This window comes from Marmota marmota, unplaced genomic scaffold (assembly GCF_001458135.2).
Source record: "Marmota marmota marmota unplaced genomic scaffold, marMar, whole genome shotgun sequence".
Lineage (NCBI taxonomy): Eukaryota > Metazoa > Chordata > Mammalia > Rodentia > Sciuridae > Marmota > Marmota marmota.
The window spans coordinates 820,997-839,801 of NW_026000093.1; the positions used below are offsets into that span (position 1 = coordinate 820,997).

General features: G+C 36.7%; 1 protein-coding gene across 4 annotated transcripts in view; it reads right to left on the reverse strand.

Moving 5' to 3' along the window:
- Positions 1-7,663: 7,663 nt before the first annotated feature.
- The window catches only part of Prkdc (protein kinase, DNA-activated, catalytic subunit), a 177,125-nt gene continuing 165,983 nt past the window's right edge, over positions 7,664-18,805 (reverse strand). For all 4 annotated transcript variants that reach the window (XM_048782878.1, XM_015485774.2, XM_048782879.1 and 1 more), the window contains 6 exons: positions 17,507-17,596; positions 17,237-17,308; positions 16,963-17,164; positions 16,197-16,385; positions 15,456-15,595; positions 7,664-7,923 (listed from right to left, as the gene is read on the reverse strand). In XM_048782878.1, coding sequence (XP_048638835.1) covers positions 7,719-7,923; positions 15,456-15,595; positions 16,197-16,385; positions 16,963-17,164; positions 17,237-17,308; positions 17,507-17,596 — 898 coding nt within the window. In that variant the 3' untranslated portion in view covers positions 7,664-7,718. The remainder of the gene's footprint in view (positions 7,924-15,455; positions 15,596-16,196; positions 16,386-16,962; positions 17,165-17,236; positions 17,309-17,506; positions 17,597-18,805) is intronic.

Consider the following 18,805-nt stretch of genomic DNA (forward strand, 5'->3'; position numbering starts at 1 on the left):
AAAAAAAAAAAAAAAAAAAAAAGAGAGAGAGAGAGAGAGAGAGAGAGAGAAAAAGGTGTGTGTTGGGGGGAGGACAAAAAGGGACTATATAGGGATGGGGTTGTGGCTCAGTGGTAGAGTGCTTGTCTAGCAGGTGTGAGGCACTGGGTTTGATTCTCAGCACCATATATAAAATAAAGGTCCATTGACAACAAAACAACAACAATAAAAACAAACAAACAAAATAGATTATATATGTTGATAAAAGTCAACCCATCAAAGACATACAAGAATTATAAAGATACAACAGAGTAGATCCCCCAAAATATATGAAGCAAACACTGACAAAAGTGAAGGAACAAACAGACCTAATTGCAATAATGGATAGAAGGAAATAGAGGGCACAAACAACAGTTTAACTAGACCCAAGGGATATATACTCACTCACCCCCAAACAAAAGCTGAACACACTTTCTTCCACATGCAGGGATAACATTCTCCAGGACAGACTTTATGTCAGGCCACTGAATAAGTCTCAATGGATTTAAAAAGAATAAAATCTTACAAATTAAACCACACTTTAATTTCCACATGTGATTGATTATATATAAATATATGTAAATATATACTACTATAAAATATGTGGAAATTAAACAACCAAGAAATACAAGATGAAATCATGAGGGAAATTAGAAAATACTTTGAGAAAAAGGAAAACACAATATACTAAACCTCAGAGTGCAGCAGAAAGCAGTGACCACGGGGAAACTATAGCTTTAATACCCACATTAAAAATAAAACAAAAGCCAGGTCATGTTGAAACAGGACGTAATCCTATCAACTCAGGAGGTTGGAGGGAGGAGGATCACAAATTCGAGGCCAGCCTGGGAAACTTGTCAAGACCTGGTCTCAAAATGAGAAATAAAAAAGGTGATATAGTTCAGTGATAGAGTGTCTCTGGTTTCAATCTCTACTATAGGGGAAACAACCAAAAAGGAAAAAGAAACAGAAGTCAAGCATGGTGGGTCATGCTTATAATCCCAACAACTCAGGAGGCTGAGGCAGACAGATGTAAGGTTGAGGATGACCTGGGCAACTTAGCAAGACCCTGTCTGAAAAACAAAATTTTAAAAAGGGACAGGGTTGTAGCTTGGTAGTAGAGGACTTGCTTAGCTTGCCTGAAGCCCTAGGTTCACTATCTTGCACTGCCACAAAAAAACCAAAAACCAATCAATCAATATAAAAAGATTTCAAATGAAATTGCAGAAGCAAGCTAGGCAGCAAGTCCTGATCTTCTCACAACACACAAAAGAGGTGGTGAAGGACTAGACTCCTAAAGTGCAAGTAAAATCAAGAATGCAGATTATGCTAAGTGAAGTAAGCCAATCCCTAAAAAAAACAATGCGGAATGTCTTCTCTGATATAAGGGGGGTGACTCAAAATAGAGTAGGGAGGAAGAGCATGAGAAGATTACCTCTAGATAGGGAAGAGAGGTGGGAGGGGATGGGAGGGAGAAGGGGAATTGCACGGAAGATGGAAGGAGACCCTCATCTTTATACAAAATACATATATGATGGTGTGAGGGGGAAGAAAAAAAGAGAGAGAGAAATGTGTCACAGTAGATTGGGCAGAGAGAGGTGATGGGAGGAGAGGGAAGGGGAGGGGGATAGGAAGGGCAGCAGAATACATTAGACACTAATATTGCTGTATGTATATACGGGGCTGTATAACCAATGTGATCCTGCAATCTGTACACGTGGAAAAATGAGAAATCATACCCCATTTGAATCAAATGTATGATATGTCAAGATCATTGTATTGTCATGAGCAACTAATAAAAAAATCAATAAATCAGATGGTATCAAACTAAAAACCAAGACCAAATAACCCAATCAATAGGCAATAATCAAAAATACAAGGAAGGAGTGGAAATAGGAAAGAGTGGAATGAATTGGATATTACCATCCTTTGTGCATATACGATTACACGATCAATGTAATTCTATATAATTCTAATTCAACAATAAATGTTGGTGAGGATCTGGGAGAAAAGGCACACTCATACATTGCTCGTGGGACTGCAAATTGGTGCAGCTACTATGCAAAGCAGTGTGGAGATTCCTCAGAAAACTTGGAGTGGAACTACCATTTGACCCAGCTATTCCATTCCTCATTTATACCCAAAGGACTTAAAATCAGCATACTACAGTGATGCAGCCACATCAAAGTTTATTGCAGTTCAATTCACGATAGCTAAACTATGGAACCAACCTAGGTGCCCTTCAACAGATGAATGGGTGAAGAAAATATGATATATATACAGAATGGAATATTTACTCAGCCTTAAAGAATGAAATTATGGGCATTTGCCGATAAATGGATAGAACTAGGTAATATCATGCTAAGTGAAATAAGACAGTTCTAAAAAAGCAAATGCTGGATGTTATTCTCTGATATGCAGATGCTAATTCACAATGGTGGGGGTGGGTTAGGGAAGAATATAAGCACTGTGGATTAGACAAAGGGGAATAAAAAGAAGGGAGGAGTGGAAATAGGAAAGAGTCTAATGATTTGGACATTACTATCCTATTGTGCATATACGATTACACGACCAATGTAATTCTATATCATGTAAAACCAGAATGAGAAGTTATACTCCATATAATATGGCAACATACATTCTGTCATGTATAACTAACTAGAACAAATAAAAAAAAATTGAGGGAAGGGTAGTGGGGATTCAGTGCTGCAGCCAGTGTTTAAGGAGTGACAGACTGGTAAATATGACAGGATTGCATTTTTTCATTACTATATCACAACTACTGTGCCTTGCTCATTCAATGTTTTTAGTGGATTATTTAAAACGTTGGGAATGAGGGGCTGGGACTGTGGCTCAGTGGTAGAGTGCTTGCCTACCATGCATGAGGCACTGGGTTCGATCCTCAGCACCACATAAATGTAAAATAAAGATACTGTGTCCACCTAAAAACAAAACATAAATATATAAAAAAAAATGTTGGGAATGAATTCCAAGAAGGCTTCACAATTAGATTATGCTCCATCAACGAGAAATAGGCTTTGAAGTACATACTTGGCATAATCCCTGGAACATAGTATAATTTTTTTTAAAATTGAAAATATTGTTTTTAAATCTTTTTAGTTGTAGTTGGACACAATACCTTTGTATGAGGTGCTGAGGATTGAACCCAGTGCCTCCCACATGCTAGGCGAGCACTCTACATCTGAGCCACAACCCCAGTTCTGAAAATATTGCTTTTTAATAAAAGATTCTAATGAAAAACATGTAAAAACATTAGCTTTAACCTGCAATAAAAATGAAAAAATTTCAAGAAATGCAAATTTACAAAACCAACTGGAAGAAACAATCGGAGTAGATCTCTAATAAGCAGAGACTGAATCAGTAATCACCCCCCCACACACAAGAAATGCCTACACCGGATGGATTCACTGATGGTATTCTAGAAAACATTTAGAATAATTAACATTAATTCTTCTCAAAATCTTCCATAAAACATCAGGAGACATATTATCATATCATTCATTTTAAGGGCAGCATTACCTTTGTACCAAGGCTAGCCAAAGCCACTATAAGGAAAAAAAACTAGACACTAATATCTCCTCTAAATATTGATGCAAAAATCTACAAACAAATACCACAAATTGAAATCAACACATCATATCAAAAAGATCATCCACTGTGGCCAACTGGGGTTTATCCCAGCAGTGCAGGGAGGGTTCAGCATATGAATGCCGCTACATTATGCAAAAGCGTAAGAGAAAAGATAACACAAATGGTCAGTTTTGTGTATCTACAGTAGCCAATAATAATTAAAAAAGAAATTAGGAAAACCACTTCCATCTACTGTAGCATCCAAAAGAAAAAAATACTTAGGAATAAATTTAACCCAGGAAATGTGAAAAATTGGAAACATTGAATATTACAACACACTGATTAAAGAAACATAACACCTAAATAAATGGAGTCATTCTCTGCTCATGGATTTAAAGATACAATATCCTTAAGATGACAATAGTAGGGACTGGGGTTTTGGCTCAGCGGTAGAGCGTTCGCCTAGCCCTGGGTTCGATCCTCAGCACCACATAAAAAACAAACAAATAAATGAATAAATAAAGGTATTTTTAAAAAGTTAAAAAAAGAGATGACAATAGTATCCATAGTAATTTATAGATTCAATGAAATCCCTATCAAAAGTCTAATAGCCTTTTTTTTTTTTAAAGCCAATCACTAAATTATCTAGCTTCTTAACATTCAAAAGAGAGTAAGCACAACCCTCATTGTTGTGCTTTTGTCATTCTCAGGTACTGGAAATTTAACCCAGGATCACGTTACCACTGAGCCAAATCCCAAGCCTCACCCCCTCCTTTGAGACAGGGTCTCACCAAGTTGCTTGGGGGCCTTGCTAAATTGCTTAAGCTGGCCTAGAACTTGCAATCCTCCTGCCTCAGTCCCCTGAGCTATTGGCATTACAGGTGTACACCATAGCACTCAGTTGTGCTTTTATTTTAATATGGTGTTCTGAAGCTCAAAACAACATTTTGGCTGAAGTGACTGGTCATTAGTTTACTAAGAGTACTTCAGAAATTTCTGTAGGTTGGTGAAGCCATTTTTATTTCTTTTAGGAAGTTCTTAAGGGCTTAAAATCTTAACTGTTGTTTGCATATGATGTGGTAATGAAGATGCAGTGCCTTTGCCATAAATGAGCCTATAATTCGTTTATTTTCCTGTTAAAACACTCAAATTAATATTCATGAGCATGGGTCCGATCCATTCTAGTCTTCTTCAATGAGTTGAAACAGGAACAAGTGACAGTGAAAGAATTGAGACTGAAAGAATTGTCTTTCTCATATGCAACCTGAGAATAATGTCACAATCCATTTATAAAAACTATCATTCATATATTTACAAAGCTTTAGAAAACAGCTTTATTAAATTAATAAACATGAAGTCCAACAGTACACAGTATGACCTGAAGTGACTTATGTCTGAGTAAAGCCTCACCGACTCCTGCTTTCCTACCTTCCTCAGCAGAGGGATGATGGGAGCATGCTGGAGCCATTGCTGAACTTCTCACATTGAAGAGGTGAAGGAAAGGGCTCAAGCTGCCCTACTTTTTGGGACAAATACTCTGCATGTCTTTGAACAGTGTGAAAAATGTACGTGGCTTCTACCTTTAAAAAAAATTAAAATACTTAAGATTTAGTTACATGGTTAATAAAATAAATTTTTAATATGCATATTTCCTTTTAATCTGTAGAAGTCTTTTATTTTTGGTTTTCAAACCAAATATCCTTATTTGGCACGAATCACAGGGTAAAGTTTGGGCATAAGTTATAGGTCAAATGTGCAGTTCATAAGTGTATAATGAGGACAACTGATCATCTAGATTAACTGAACAGATGTCTTCTGAATGCTCTGTGCAGTAAGTTACTTTTTATTCTGCTTTGATGAGCTATAATGAACACTTCAGAAGATGGCTTTGAGACTGGACCCAGTAAACTTGTTAACAGGCCACTTTTATTGCTATGAAAAGTAGACACTAAAAAATAGGGTTTTCAAATAACATAGATGATTACACACATACAAAATATTCTGGAGCTATATTAATGAATACAGCTCATATTATCAGGTCTCAAGTGCAAATTATAATTAGTTGTTGCAGGGATAGGTGGGAAAACAGGATAATCAGCTTAGTAGACTTGTGTTAATTGTTTCTGTGCTGTAACGAAAAATATTTCATCAGTTATGTGCACTGAATTTTCACATGTATAGTCCACTATTCCATCCTTAAAGATGGAATTCCATTGGTTCAATAGATGCCATTTATTGAGAACATAAATTTTTTTTTTTAATAGAGAGAGATAGAGAGAGAGAGAGGAGAGAGACAGAGAGAGAATTTTTTAACATTTATTTTTTAGTTTTCGGCGGACACAACATCTTTGTTTGTATGTGGTGCTGAGGATCGAACCCGGGCCGCACGCATGCCAGGCGAGCGCGCTACCGCTTGATCCACATCCCCAGCCCCATAAATGTTTTATTTTTAATGCCATAGTATGTTCAACATGTACTATCAGAATAAGCTTGGTAAGTAATATAATGAATAATCTCCTAAGATGAATATTTTTTCTTTTAAAACTGCATAAAGGGTTATGTTTTCCCTTTGGAAAAACAAAAAACTACACTACATATTTTATTTTTTTTACAATGTTGGAGATCAAACCCAGGCCTCATGCATGTTAGTAGACATGCTACTTTACTACTAAGCTTCACTCCCAGACTAGACATAATCTTAAAATTGTTGTTTCTCAAAAGCATTCAAGAGTTCCCAAATATAAATGAAGACAAAACCCAACAAGATAAAGCTGAAAGCTGATCTTAAAATCAGATGGGGGTAGAGAGGCCTGCAGGAAGACACAGATCGACAGATGGGAAGAAAGTCACTTCCATAATTCAAAATGAACGTACACTTTTCCCCTCCAAATAGGAAATCATTTTAAATAGATTTCTTTTTTCTTCCTTATCTCCACACTTGAGATTTCTAAAGTTTTTTGAGCCTGAGACACAAAGCACATCTATCTTCCCAGGTGTGTATGCAAGTGGCAAAAGTGAATACTAAGACCAAGGTTTTCACCCTGCTAATACTTCCTCTTCCAGAGAGAATATCTACCATGTTTCATAACTAGGAGATAATAAAATAAATAAATAAATAACCTAAAAAAAGATCTTAAAAATATCAAATGCAGACATTTACAAATCTAATATTCCATGATCATAGCTTTATTTGTCATTTGTATTCCTACATTGCTTATACAACATAGCATCCCACTGATTATATTATTGGTTTAATTCTCACAAAATCATAGTGATGAAATCTTTTGCATACTATTTCCAATGTACCACAAGTAATGAAAATGTTCATGGTATGTTCTTACTTACATATTGAGATTGAGGTTTATTTAACTTGCTGTGTGTGTGTGCATGCCTGTGCTCATGCACACACAGGGGGGTGTTCTGGGAATTGGACCCAGGGGCACTCTACCATTGAGCAATACCTCTAGCCCTTTTTATTTATTTATGTAAATATTTATTCGTGGTGCTGGGGATAGAACCCAGGGCCTTGTGCATGTGAGGCATCCTTTTTTATTTTTTGAGATAGGGTCTTACTTAGTTGACCATGTTAGCCTTGAATTACAGATTCTCCTGCCTCAGCCTCTTAGTTACCTGGGATTTCAGGTGTGCATCACCACACCTGGCTAGCTTGCTATGTTCTTAATACTTTCATGAGCCTAGATATATATTTTTAATTATAAGTCTATTATAACCCTAACATAATCTCTCATTCATATCACTATTCATTTACTCATCATGATCTTGATTGAAACTCATGCTATAAAACTTGCATTATTAAAAAAAAAACAAAACTGCATTATTGAAGAAGTTTCTTTCTTTAGTGCTTTAGCAAAATCAGCTGACTGCTGTCCCTGAAAGTTTAGGAGATTCTTATGACCAGTGTAAATCTACATCATATACAACCACAAAAATGGCAAGTTTTACTCCATGAAGGTATGGTATAGCAAAATACATTCTACTATCATGTATAATTAAAAAGAACAACTAAAAATTAAAATTAAAGAAAGAGAGAAAGTTTAGGAGATTCTTTAAACAATTTAATGCTTTATAGCTGCAAACTTCAACAGATATCACATCCAGGGCTCCCATCCTTCCCACGTTCTGCCAAGGATATTAGGGTCTGTTGCCTGGTCAATCAAGCATTTCACTTGAGTCTCTTCCGAAAGGCCACTGTCTGGCTCTCGGGCACGAATGTTGTGATCTTTGCTTCCCCGAGCTACAGCTGTGTAATCCCCAAAGGCAGGAAACTTCTCATGGCCCAGAAGTAACTCATCACTGGAAAAAAGATTAAACAAATATGAAAACACAGATTGTTTTTCCTTTGTTGCTTGCATTCCTAGCTATCCCACCCAAACATTTTCTCATCACTTACAAATTTTTTTCTATCCTCATAACCTTGAAGTCAAAGGTTGGATTTGCAGGGAAATAAAACATAAATAATGTCACTATTATAATTCGTTTGCAAGTTTTTGTACAATCACACTGTCTTTTCTCCTGGATAGAGAATTGCTGGGTCAAATAAATACTCTCTTTAACTTTCCAATTAACTCAGACTGTTTCCCACAGCAAAAGCACCATTTCCCTCTCCCACTAGCAGTGTATGAGATTCCAGTTTCTGTACATTCTTACCCAAACTTGTTACATACCATTTTATAACCACCTTAGTGGGTATGAAGTAGTATCTCATTTGCATTTCCCTGATGACTAGTTATGCTGAACATTTTTTCATAGTACATTATCTGTAGAGAAATGTCTGTTTGATTCCTTTGGCCATTTTAAAATTGGGCTATTTGTCTTTTTATTATTGGGTTTGAGGAGTTTTAAATGGATATTAGATATAAATCCTTTGTCAATAAATGACTTAAAAGTATTTTCTCCCATTCTGTGGATTGTCACTTTAGGGTTTTTTTTTTCTTTTTGCTGAGTTGATAATTAACCCAGAGGGTTGTGCCATGCCAAGTTAAGTGCTTAACACTACTCTGTCTCACCAGCCCTCGAATCACTTTCTTGATAGTAACATCTGAAGCACAAAGTTCTGAATGTTGATGAAGTGCTTTTGGTGTCATACCTAACATGTTAAATGTCAGTCAAATTCAAGATCATGAAAAAACAATTTTGGGGGGTGAGTACCAGGGATTAAACTCAGGGACACTTGACTACTGAGCCATATCCCCAGCCCTATTTTGTATTTTATTTAGAGACAGTTTCTGAGTGGCTTAGCACCTTGCTTTTGCTGAGGCTGGCTTTGAACTCTCAGTCTTCCTGTCTCACTCTCCTGAGCCACTGGGATTACAGACGTGTGCCACCTGGCCTGGCAAGGTAATGAACACTGACCCATGTTTTCTCTAAGCATTTTATATCGCTGACTCTTACACTGAGGTCTTTGATCTATTTTGAATTATTTTTGTAGATGGTATGAAACAGGGATCGAACTTCACTCTTTTGCCAGTACCACCTGCTGGAAAGACTACGTGTCATCTGTTCAACATGTTGAACCAGGTATGATGGCACATACCTGTAATCCCAGTGATTTAGGAGGATGAGGTAGAAGAATAGCAAGTTAAAAGCTAGCTTCAGCAATTTAACAAGACCTGGTCTCAAAATAAAAAATAAAAAGGGTAAGAGATGTAACCCAGTGGGTAAAGCACCCTGGGTTCAATCATTAGTACCAAAACAAAACAAGCAGACCAACAAAAACCCCAAAACAATCCTTGAAATGAAGGAAATAATAAACCAAATGAAAAACTCAATAGAAGGCATCACAAACAGACTAGATCACTTGGAAGGCAGAATGTCAGACAATGAAGACAAAGTATACAATCTGGAAAATAAAGTTGACCATGCAGTGAAGATGGTAAGAAACTATGAACAGAAATCCAAGAATTATGGGACAACATCAAAAGACCAAATCTAAGAGTTAATGGGATAGAGGAAGGCATAGAGATTCTAACCAAACGAATGCACAATCTCTTCAATGAGATAATTTCAGAAAATTTCCCAAACATGAAGAAAGAATTGGAAAATCAAATACAAGAGGCTTACAGAACACCAAATATACAAAATTACAACAGATCTACACCAAGGCACATTATACTGACAATGCCTAGCATAGAGAATAAGGAGAATCTTAAAGGCTGCAAGAGAGAGGAATCAGATCACATATAGGGGGAGAGCAATTCGGATCTCAGCAGATTTTTTTAACCCAGACCCTCAAATCAAGGAGACACTGGAATAACATATACCAAACTCTGAAAGAAAACGTAGGCCAACCAAGAATCTTATATCCAGCCAAATTAAGCTTCAGATTTGATAACAAAATAAAAATCTTTCATGATATACAAAAGTTGAAATAATTTACAGCAAGAAAGCCTGTACTGGGCTAGGGTTGTGGCTCAGAGGCAGAGCGCTCCCTTCGCATGCCAGAGGCACTGGGTTTGATCCTCAGCACCACATAAAAATAAAATAAAGATATTGTGTCTACCTATAACTAAAAAAAAAATACTAGAAATAAATAAAGAAAGAAATAGAGAAGGAAGGAAGGAAAGAAAGAAAGAAAGAAAGAAAGAAAGAAAGAAAGAAAGAAAGAAAGAAAGAAAGAAAGAAAGAAAGACTGCACTACAGAGCATCTGCTGCAAAATATTCCAGGAGGAGGAAATGAAAAACAACAACGAAAATCAGCAAGGGGAGGAACTACACTAAAGGAAAGGCCAATCAAAGGAGAAACCAAGTTAAAAACCAAAAATTAACCAAAATGTCCTGAAATACAAATCATATTTCAATAATAACCCTGAATATTAATAGCCTAAACTCATCAATTAAAAGATACAGACTGACAGACTGGATTTTAAAAAAAGACCCAACAATATGCTGCCTTCAAGAGACTCATCTCCCAGGAAAACACATCCACAGACTGAAGATGAAAGGGTGGGAAAAAATGTACCACTCACATGGACCATGTATATAAGCAGGGGTTTCCATCATCATATCAGATAAAGTGGACTTCAAATCAAAGCTAGCAAAAAGGGATAAAGAAGGACATTTCATACTGCTAAAGGGATTCATACATCAACAAGACATAACAATCATAAATATCTATGCCCCAAACAATGGGGCATCTATTTATGTCAAACAAACTCTCCTTAAATACAAGAACCAAATAGACCACAACACAACACAATAATATTGGGTGACTTAAATACACCTCTCTCACCACCAGATAGATCTTCCCAACAAAAACTAAACAAAGAAACTATAGAACTCAATAATACAATCAATAATTTGCACTTTTAAAAATACATTTATTTTTCAGTTTTAGGTGGACACAATATCTTTATTTTATTTTTATGTGATGCCGAGAATTGAACCTAGTGCCTCACGCACGCTAGGTGAGCATGCTACCACTATAATTTGCACTTTAACAGACATATACAGAATATCCATCCATCAATGAGAGAATACACTTTCTTCTCAAGAGCACATGGATTCTTCTCCAAAACAGACCATATGTTATGCCACAAAGCAAGTCTTAGCAAATACAAAAAAATAGAGATACCTACATTCTATCAGACCATAGAAATCAATGATAAAATTAAAAAGAGAAGCTACTCCAACACCTGGAGACTAAACAGTATGCTACTGAATGACACATGGATAACAGAAGACATCAGGGGGAAGGTTTTAAAAAAAATTCTTAGAGGTAAATGAGAACTCCAATACAACTTATCAAAATCTCTGGATACTATGAAGGCAGTGCTAATAAGAGGAAAGTTCATTGCATGGAGTTCATTCATTAAAAGAAGAAAAAGTCAACAAAATAAATGATCTGACATTACAGCTCAAAGCCCTAGAAAAAGAACAAACCAATACCAAAAGCAGCAGAAAGCAGGAAATAATTGAAATCAGGGCAGAAATCAATAACATTGAAACTAAAGAAACAATTCAAAAAACTGACAAAACAAAAAGCTAGTTCTTTGAATATACTGACAAACCCTTAGCCACTCTAATGAAAACAAGAACGGAGAAAATTCAAATTACTAAAATTTGTGATGAAAAAGGAAATATCATGAAAGACACTATTGAAATACAGAAAACAATTAGAAACTATTTTGAAAATTTATACTCCAGTAAAACAGAAAATCTCAAAGACACCAACAAATTTATAGAGGCATCTGATCAACCCAAACTGAGTCAAGAGGACATACACAATTTAAACAGATCAATTTTTTTAATATTTATTTTTTAGAAGTAGTTGGACACATTACCTTTATTTTGTTTATTTATTTTTATGTGGTGCTGAGGATCGAACCCAGGGCCTCGCACATGCTAGACAAGTGCTCTACCACTGAGCCACAGCCCCAGCCCCTAAATATATCAATTTCAAGCAAGGAAATAGAAGATGCCATCAAAAGCCTACCAACCAAGAATACCCCAGGACCAGACAGATTCACAGCTGAGTTCTACAAAACCTACAAAGAAGAATTAATACCAATATTCCTCAAGTTATTCCATGAAATAGAAAAGGAAAGGAACCCTTTGTTTTTTTTAGAGAATACTAAAGGGAGCCAATACCAAAACCAGGCAGAGGCATATCAAGGAAAAAAAAAATTAAAACCAATATCCCTTATGAACATTTATGCAAAAAATTCTGGCAAACTGCATACAAAAACATATTAAAAATATTGCATCATGATCAAGAGGGGTTCATTCCAGGGAGGCAAGTTTGGTTCAACATATAACTAACTCATCACATCAATAAAATTAAAGATAAGAATCATATGATTGTATCAACTGATGCAGAGAAAGCATGACAAAATAAAGCACCCTTTCATGTTCAAAACACGAGAAAAACTAGGGTACTACAAACATACCTCAACATTGTAAAAGCTATCTATGCTAAACCCAAGGCCAACATTATTCTAAATGGAGAAAAATTGAAAGCATTCCCTCTAAAAACTGGAACAAGACAGGGATGCCCTCTGTCACCACTTCTATTTAACATAGTCCTTGAAACTCTAATCAGAGCAATTAGATGAAAGAAATTAAAGGGACAGGGTCAGGAAAAGAAGAACTCAATCTATCATTATTTGATGATGACATGATTCTACACTTAGAGGAGAATTAATTAATGAATTAAGCAAAGTAGCAGGATATAAAATCAATACCCATAAATCAAATGCATTTCTGTACATCAGTGATGAATCCTTTCAAAGACAAATTAGGAAAACTACCCCATCACAATAGCCTCAAAACAACAACAACAACTTGGGAATCAACTAACAAAAGAAGTAAAAGAACTCTACAGTGAAAACTGCAGAACACTAAAGAAAGAAATTGAAGAAGATCTTAGAAGATGGAACGATCTCCCACGTGCTAGGTTAGGCAGAATTAACACTGTCAAAATGGCCATGCTACCCAAAGTGCTATACAGATTCAATGTGATTGCAATTAAAATTCCAACATCATTCTTTATAGAAATAGAAAAAGCAATCATGAAATTCATTTGGAAAATTAAGAGACCCAGAATAGCCAAACAATCCTTAGCAAGAAGAGTGAAGCAGGAGGCATCACAATACCAGACCTTAAACTATACTACAAAGTTACAATAACAAAAATGGCATGGCACAAAAATAGACATATAGACTAATGGTACAGAATAGAAGACACAGAGACAAACCCACATAAATACAGTTATTGCATATTAGACAAAGGCACCAAAAACATACAGTCGAGAAAAGACAGCCTCTTCAATAAATGACGCTGGGAGAACTGGAAATCCATATGCAGCAAAATAAAACTAAACCCCTCTCTCTCCATGCAGAAAACTCAACTCAAAGTGGATCAAGGATCTAGGAATTAGTTCAGAGACCCTGCGCCTAATAGAGGAAAAAGTATGCCCAAATCTTTAACATATTGGATTAGTTCCTGAGTTCCTTAACTAGACTCCTAAAGCACAAGAAATAAAATCAGGAATTAATAAATGGGATGGACTCAAACTAAAAAGCTTCTTCTCAGCAAAAGAAACAATCAATGAGATGAACAGAGAGCCTACATTTTGGGAGCAAATTTTTGCCACACACACCTCAGATAGAGCACTAATCTCCAAGATATATGAAGAACTCAAAAAACTTGACGCCAAAAAAACAAAACAAAACAAAACAAAAAAACTACCCAATCAATAAACGGACTAGGGAGCTGAACAGACAACTTCTCAGAAGAAGGGATACATTCGATCAACAAATATGAAAAAATATTCAACATCTCTAGTAATTAGAGAAATGCAAATCAAAACTACTCTAAGATTTTATTTCACTCTAATCAGAATGCAGCTATCAAGAATACAAACAAAAATAAGTGTTGGTGAGGATGTGGGGAAAAAGGTATACTCATACATTGCTGGTGGGATTGCAAATTGGTGCAACTACTATGGAAAGTAGTATAGAGATTCCTTTAAAAACTTGGAATGGAACCACCATTTGACCCTGCTATCCCACTCCTTGGTTTATACCCAAAGGACTTAAAATCAGCATACTATAGTAATGCAGCTACATCAATCTTCATAACAGCTCAATTCACAATAGCTAAACCGTGGAAGCAACGTAGATACCCTTCAACAGATGAATGAATAAAGAAACTGTGGTATATATACACAACAGAATACTATTCAGCATTAAAAGAGAATAAAATTATGATATTTGCAGGTAAATGAATGGAGTTGGAGAATATCATGCTAAGCAAAGTAAGCCAATCCCCAAAAAACAAGGCCGAATGTTCTCTCTGATAAGTGGATGCTGATCCAAAATGGGGAGCGGGGAGGCATGGGAAAAATGGAGGAAATTTGGGCAAAGGGGAGAGAGGGTAGGGAGGATGAATGGGGGCAGGAAAGATGGTGGAATGAGATGCACATCATTAACCTATGACTAGGTTGATGGACATCATTAATTGTATGACTGTACAAATGGTGTGATGCTACATGGTGTACAACCAGAGAAATGTAAAGTTATGGTGCAGTTATGTACAATGAATCAAAATGCATTCTGCTGTCAGATATACCTAATTAAAATAAATTAATTAATTAACAAACAAAACAAAACAAAATGTTAAACCAGTTGTGGTGGCACACACCTATAATCTCAGCTACTTGGGAGGCTGAGGCAGGAGGATTTCAAGTTTGAGGCCAGCTTGGGCAACTCAGGAAGTCCCTGCCTCAAAGTAAAATAAAAAGGGCTAGGACATAGTTCTGTGGTAGAATGCCTTTGGGTTCAACCCCAGTACCACAAAATCAATAAACAAAGCAAAACAACAAACTGACCACAGACTGCCATTTACTTCTATTTAATTGTGAAGTTTAATTTCATTTCCTAGAAATAATCTCTATAAATATTATTTGCTTCAGACCTTAGTTAAGAAAAAAATTTAAGAGCCAACCTACCTAGGTGCTATGCCCATTAGGGCCAAATGGGTTCAATGCTCCAAAAAAGGACAAAAGCAAATTTAAACCCCAAATCTTTCTTCTGGCACCATCTAAGAATATGCCTTCTGATCCTCATATTGATAGAGGTTATTCCAGGCACTAACCTGAAGCCCAAAGACTGTGCAGAGAACAGGCTCAGGCACACAGGTTTGAGTCACAGGCCTCTCCTGGCTTTGGAGGAGTCACCTCTCTAACCCTGGCTTTCCTCATTTATAAAGTGAGGATAGTCACACTACTCCCAAAGGCCTAAAGTGCTTGGCACTTTGTACCTACAATGATTCTTTAAGAAATGGTAATATATTGGTATTCACCCGTCTCCCCCCAATAACAATCTTACCAAGTAATAACTGCAGGATTGGCACCTGCTAACTTTCTCTTAGCATAACATATCTTCTGCTGAGGATACCAATTTTTTTTAGTTATATTTATTTCTTGAATCCATGATCCTCCTTTTTTCAGCATTTTTTGTTCAAAATTCTGAAGAAAAAGAACATGATTTCTCTGCTATAACAGTATATAGAATATAGAACAGTATATACTTCTCTGCTATAACATTAAATCAGTAATGAACTTAGCAAGTGCAACTGGGAACCTGTAACATTTTAACAGTAGCATACATTTTAGTGACTTGAGGTGCTGCTGCAGGGAGGTAGGAGATATCACTCCCTAGGAAGGATGAGCACCGCAGGCTTCATTCTTCTGGGGCTATGTCCTGGATAACCACTGAGGTTAAGATAGCACTATCTGACTTCATGATCCATGAAAGCTTCACATGGAACAATTTTTAAAATTAAAAGTGGTGCCAGAGAGAAACTGGACCCACCATCACCAATGGGTCTGTAATCTCACACCCAGTAGGAAATAAACTCAATTTAAGCAACAGTTTTCTCCAAGTAAGGATTTTGCCTCTTATCTAGTTTTCTGGCTGAGGCCCCAAATATTAATTTTGAGAAATGCAGTACAAAATAACATAGATACTTTAGCAAACAAACTTGATACATTTTCACCATAAAACAGACACCACGTCACATACTGTGACACTGATAAAAGGAAAAAGCACTTATAAAACTAAACCTACCTTCCAATCAAAGGAGGGCTCTCTTACAAACACATCCATGGTGTTAATAAGCAGGTCTGCCTCTGCACGGAAGGCCCTCAGGGCATGTATCATGACACTGTACATGAGGCCCATTTCTTTCATTGGTAACAGCAGATTGATAAATTGGCGGGTTAGACGGAAAGGCACCAACTCAGGGACTGGCAGAAACTAAACAAGAGAAAAAAATAGACATGCAAAATGCAGAATATATTAACTAGATATCTCAAAATAACAAACATTAATGAAATGTCTTCTCAAATAAACTATTTGCTTTTAGTATGACTACAAACTCCTCTTTTCTTGAAATAAGCTACCCACATGAATTCCTGGGCCCAATGGTAATCCACTCAACTTGCACCACGATCACAAAGCCAGAGTCCGTGTGGAGCAACATATAACCCACAGAGATTTATAAGTGTCATCACCAACACTCAGAGGCTAGTGGCGGAGAAAAGATCTGTATCACATTTTGCGCAAGACATTTTGATTATAGATCTTCATAAAACTTCTACAGAGTCGTCCTAAACAGGAATGCATTTTACTCCTGTCTCTGATCACATCTCCTATGACCTGCCTAAACAAGCCTGAAGCTAGGATGAGATTATATATTACTTCAAAAATGTCAGATTCAACTATCATGATGGAACCAACTTAACAAGCCATTTCTTCTTTAAACTATCTACTACTTGAGGTGTTGCTAAATTACATGGATTCTAAACTAGCCAACAAGATAAGGCAAACACACCTGGGTAGCTGATCCAAATGCATGTCCAAAGTCAATTCCAATCATGCTGCCTGTCTCCATTGTTATCAAGAAATTGTTCAGGTGTCTGTCTCCAATCCCGAGAAGCCAGTGGCTGACACACAGCAGAGCGTGGGAGCTGGCAAAGTGGGAGCGAAGTGCCAGGAAGGCCTCGGGGCCTGTGCTCATCTTCATGAAGGCCCTCCTAGGACAGAGAAGAGCCCTGTGTGATCTTTGTTTTGCACTACAGTGTTCATGAAATCACAAGTACACTTACTTTAAGAGACTGGCAGGTACTTTACTTTCTCTTTTTCTGAAAGCCATGACTGTTTCTGTACGGTTGGCTCTCCTATGATTTAATAATGGTAAAAGTCTTATTAGAACCAATTTTTCATGACTTGAAATTTAAAGTTTTGTTTATACTGAAGCTTAAAAATCAAATAACTAGATTTTGATGATCTAAAGCAAAACTTTCTAAGGATAAAAAGTAAATATGCAACTTTGAGAAGAACTAGATGATACAAAAGAAAATCAAAACAGAACTCACTTATACATTAGCGCATATGCTCCAGCATCATGTTTTCCGGACATTTTCTTAAGCCAGTCTTTATATTCCATCACTGGTGCTCTGGAATCACTAACAAGTACGAAAAAGGGAATTGGAATCAGGGAGCTATTTAGCATAACATGATTTTAAAGGCACAAATCACCAAGAATTCATTAAAAAATAGGGAAGAGGGAGGAAAAAAAGTAAAGGTGACTTTTAATCACATTTACTTATTATTTTAGTTTTATGATTAGGGATGGAAGGCAGGTATGCTCTACCACTGAGCATACCATCCTGATCTACCATCCCCATTCCTTTTCAAATTTTTATTTTGAGATAGGTCTTGCTAAGTTGCTGAGGCTGGCCTCAAAATTATGATCTTCCTGCCCCAGCCTCCCAAGTTGCTGGGATTACAGGCATGCACCACCACACCTGGCAATCATACTTAATATTATATTAACACCAAACCCATTTTACTGTGGATCTAGACTTTCAATATGCCATTATTCATTTTTAATTACTCCAAAGAAACCCAAGAAATTTCCTATCAGAGTTTTAGAATCATGGGCCTCCTCAACAAAAACACTTAAAGTTTAGCTTATCTTATTCTCTGTATGAAGTGGGAAATTTATTGCATCTGTTTTCTGCCTGAACTTTTACTACAAAGTTAAATTCACAAATAGACTACTTCCCTTTAACTTAAATCCTCTCCTCATATATTCTTTCTTTTGAGACAGTCTTACTATGTTGTCTTACTAGTTGGGCTCGAAATCCTGGGCTGAAACAAGCCTCCTGCTCAGTCCCCAATAGCTGGGACTATAGGTGGAGCCACTGTGCTGGCTTTCTTCTCCTAGCTACCCTCAGCCCACATCCTGTGGTACTGGGATGGAACCCAGGTGCACTTTACTACTAAACTTCAACCCAGCCCTTTTCTTTATTTTCTTATTTTATGACAGGGTCTTGCTAAGTTGCCCAGGATAGATTTGAACCTATGATCCTTCTGCCTTAGCTTAAGTCACTGGAATTACAGGTATGTGCCACTATTCTTGGCTCTTCTCCTAGTTTTAAAAGACATGAAAATCTTTAGGTTGAAAACTGCAATATGGGGCTGGGGCTATGGTTCAGTGGCAGAGCACTTGCCTAGCATGAGTGAAGCATTGGGTTCAATCCTCAGCACCACATAAAAATAAAAACAAAATAAAGGCATTCTGTCCATCTAAAACTACAAAAAAAAAAAAAAAAATTAACCCCCCCCCCCATGAAATCGCATAATCAAGTAACCAAAAACAAAGACAGCCA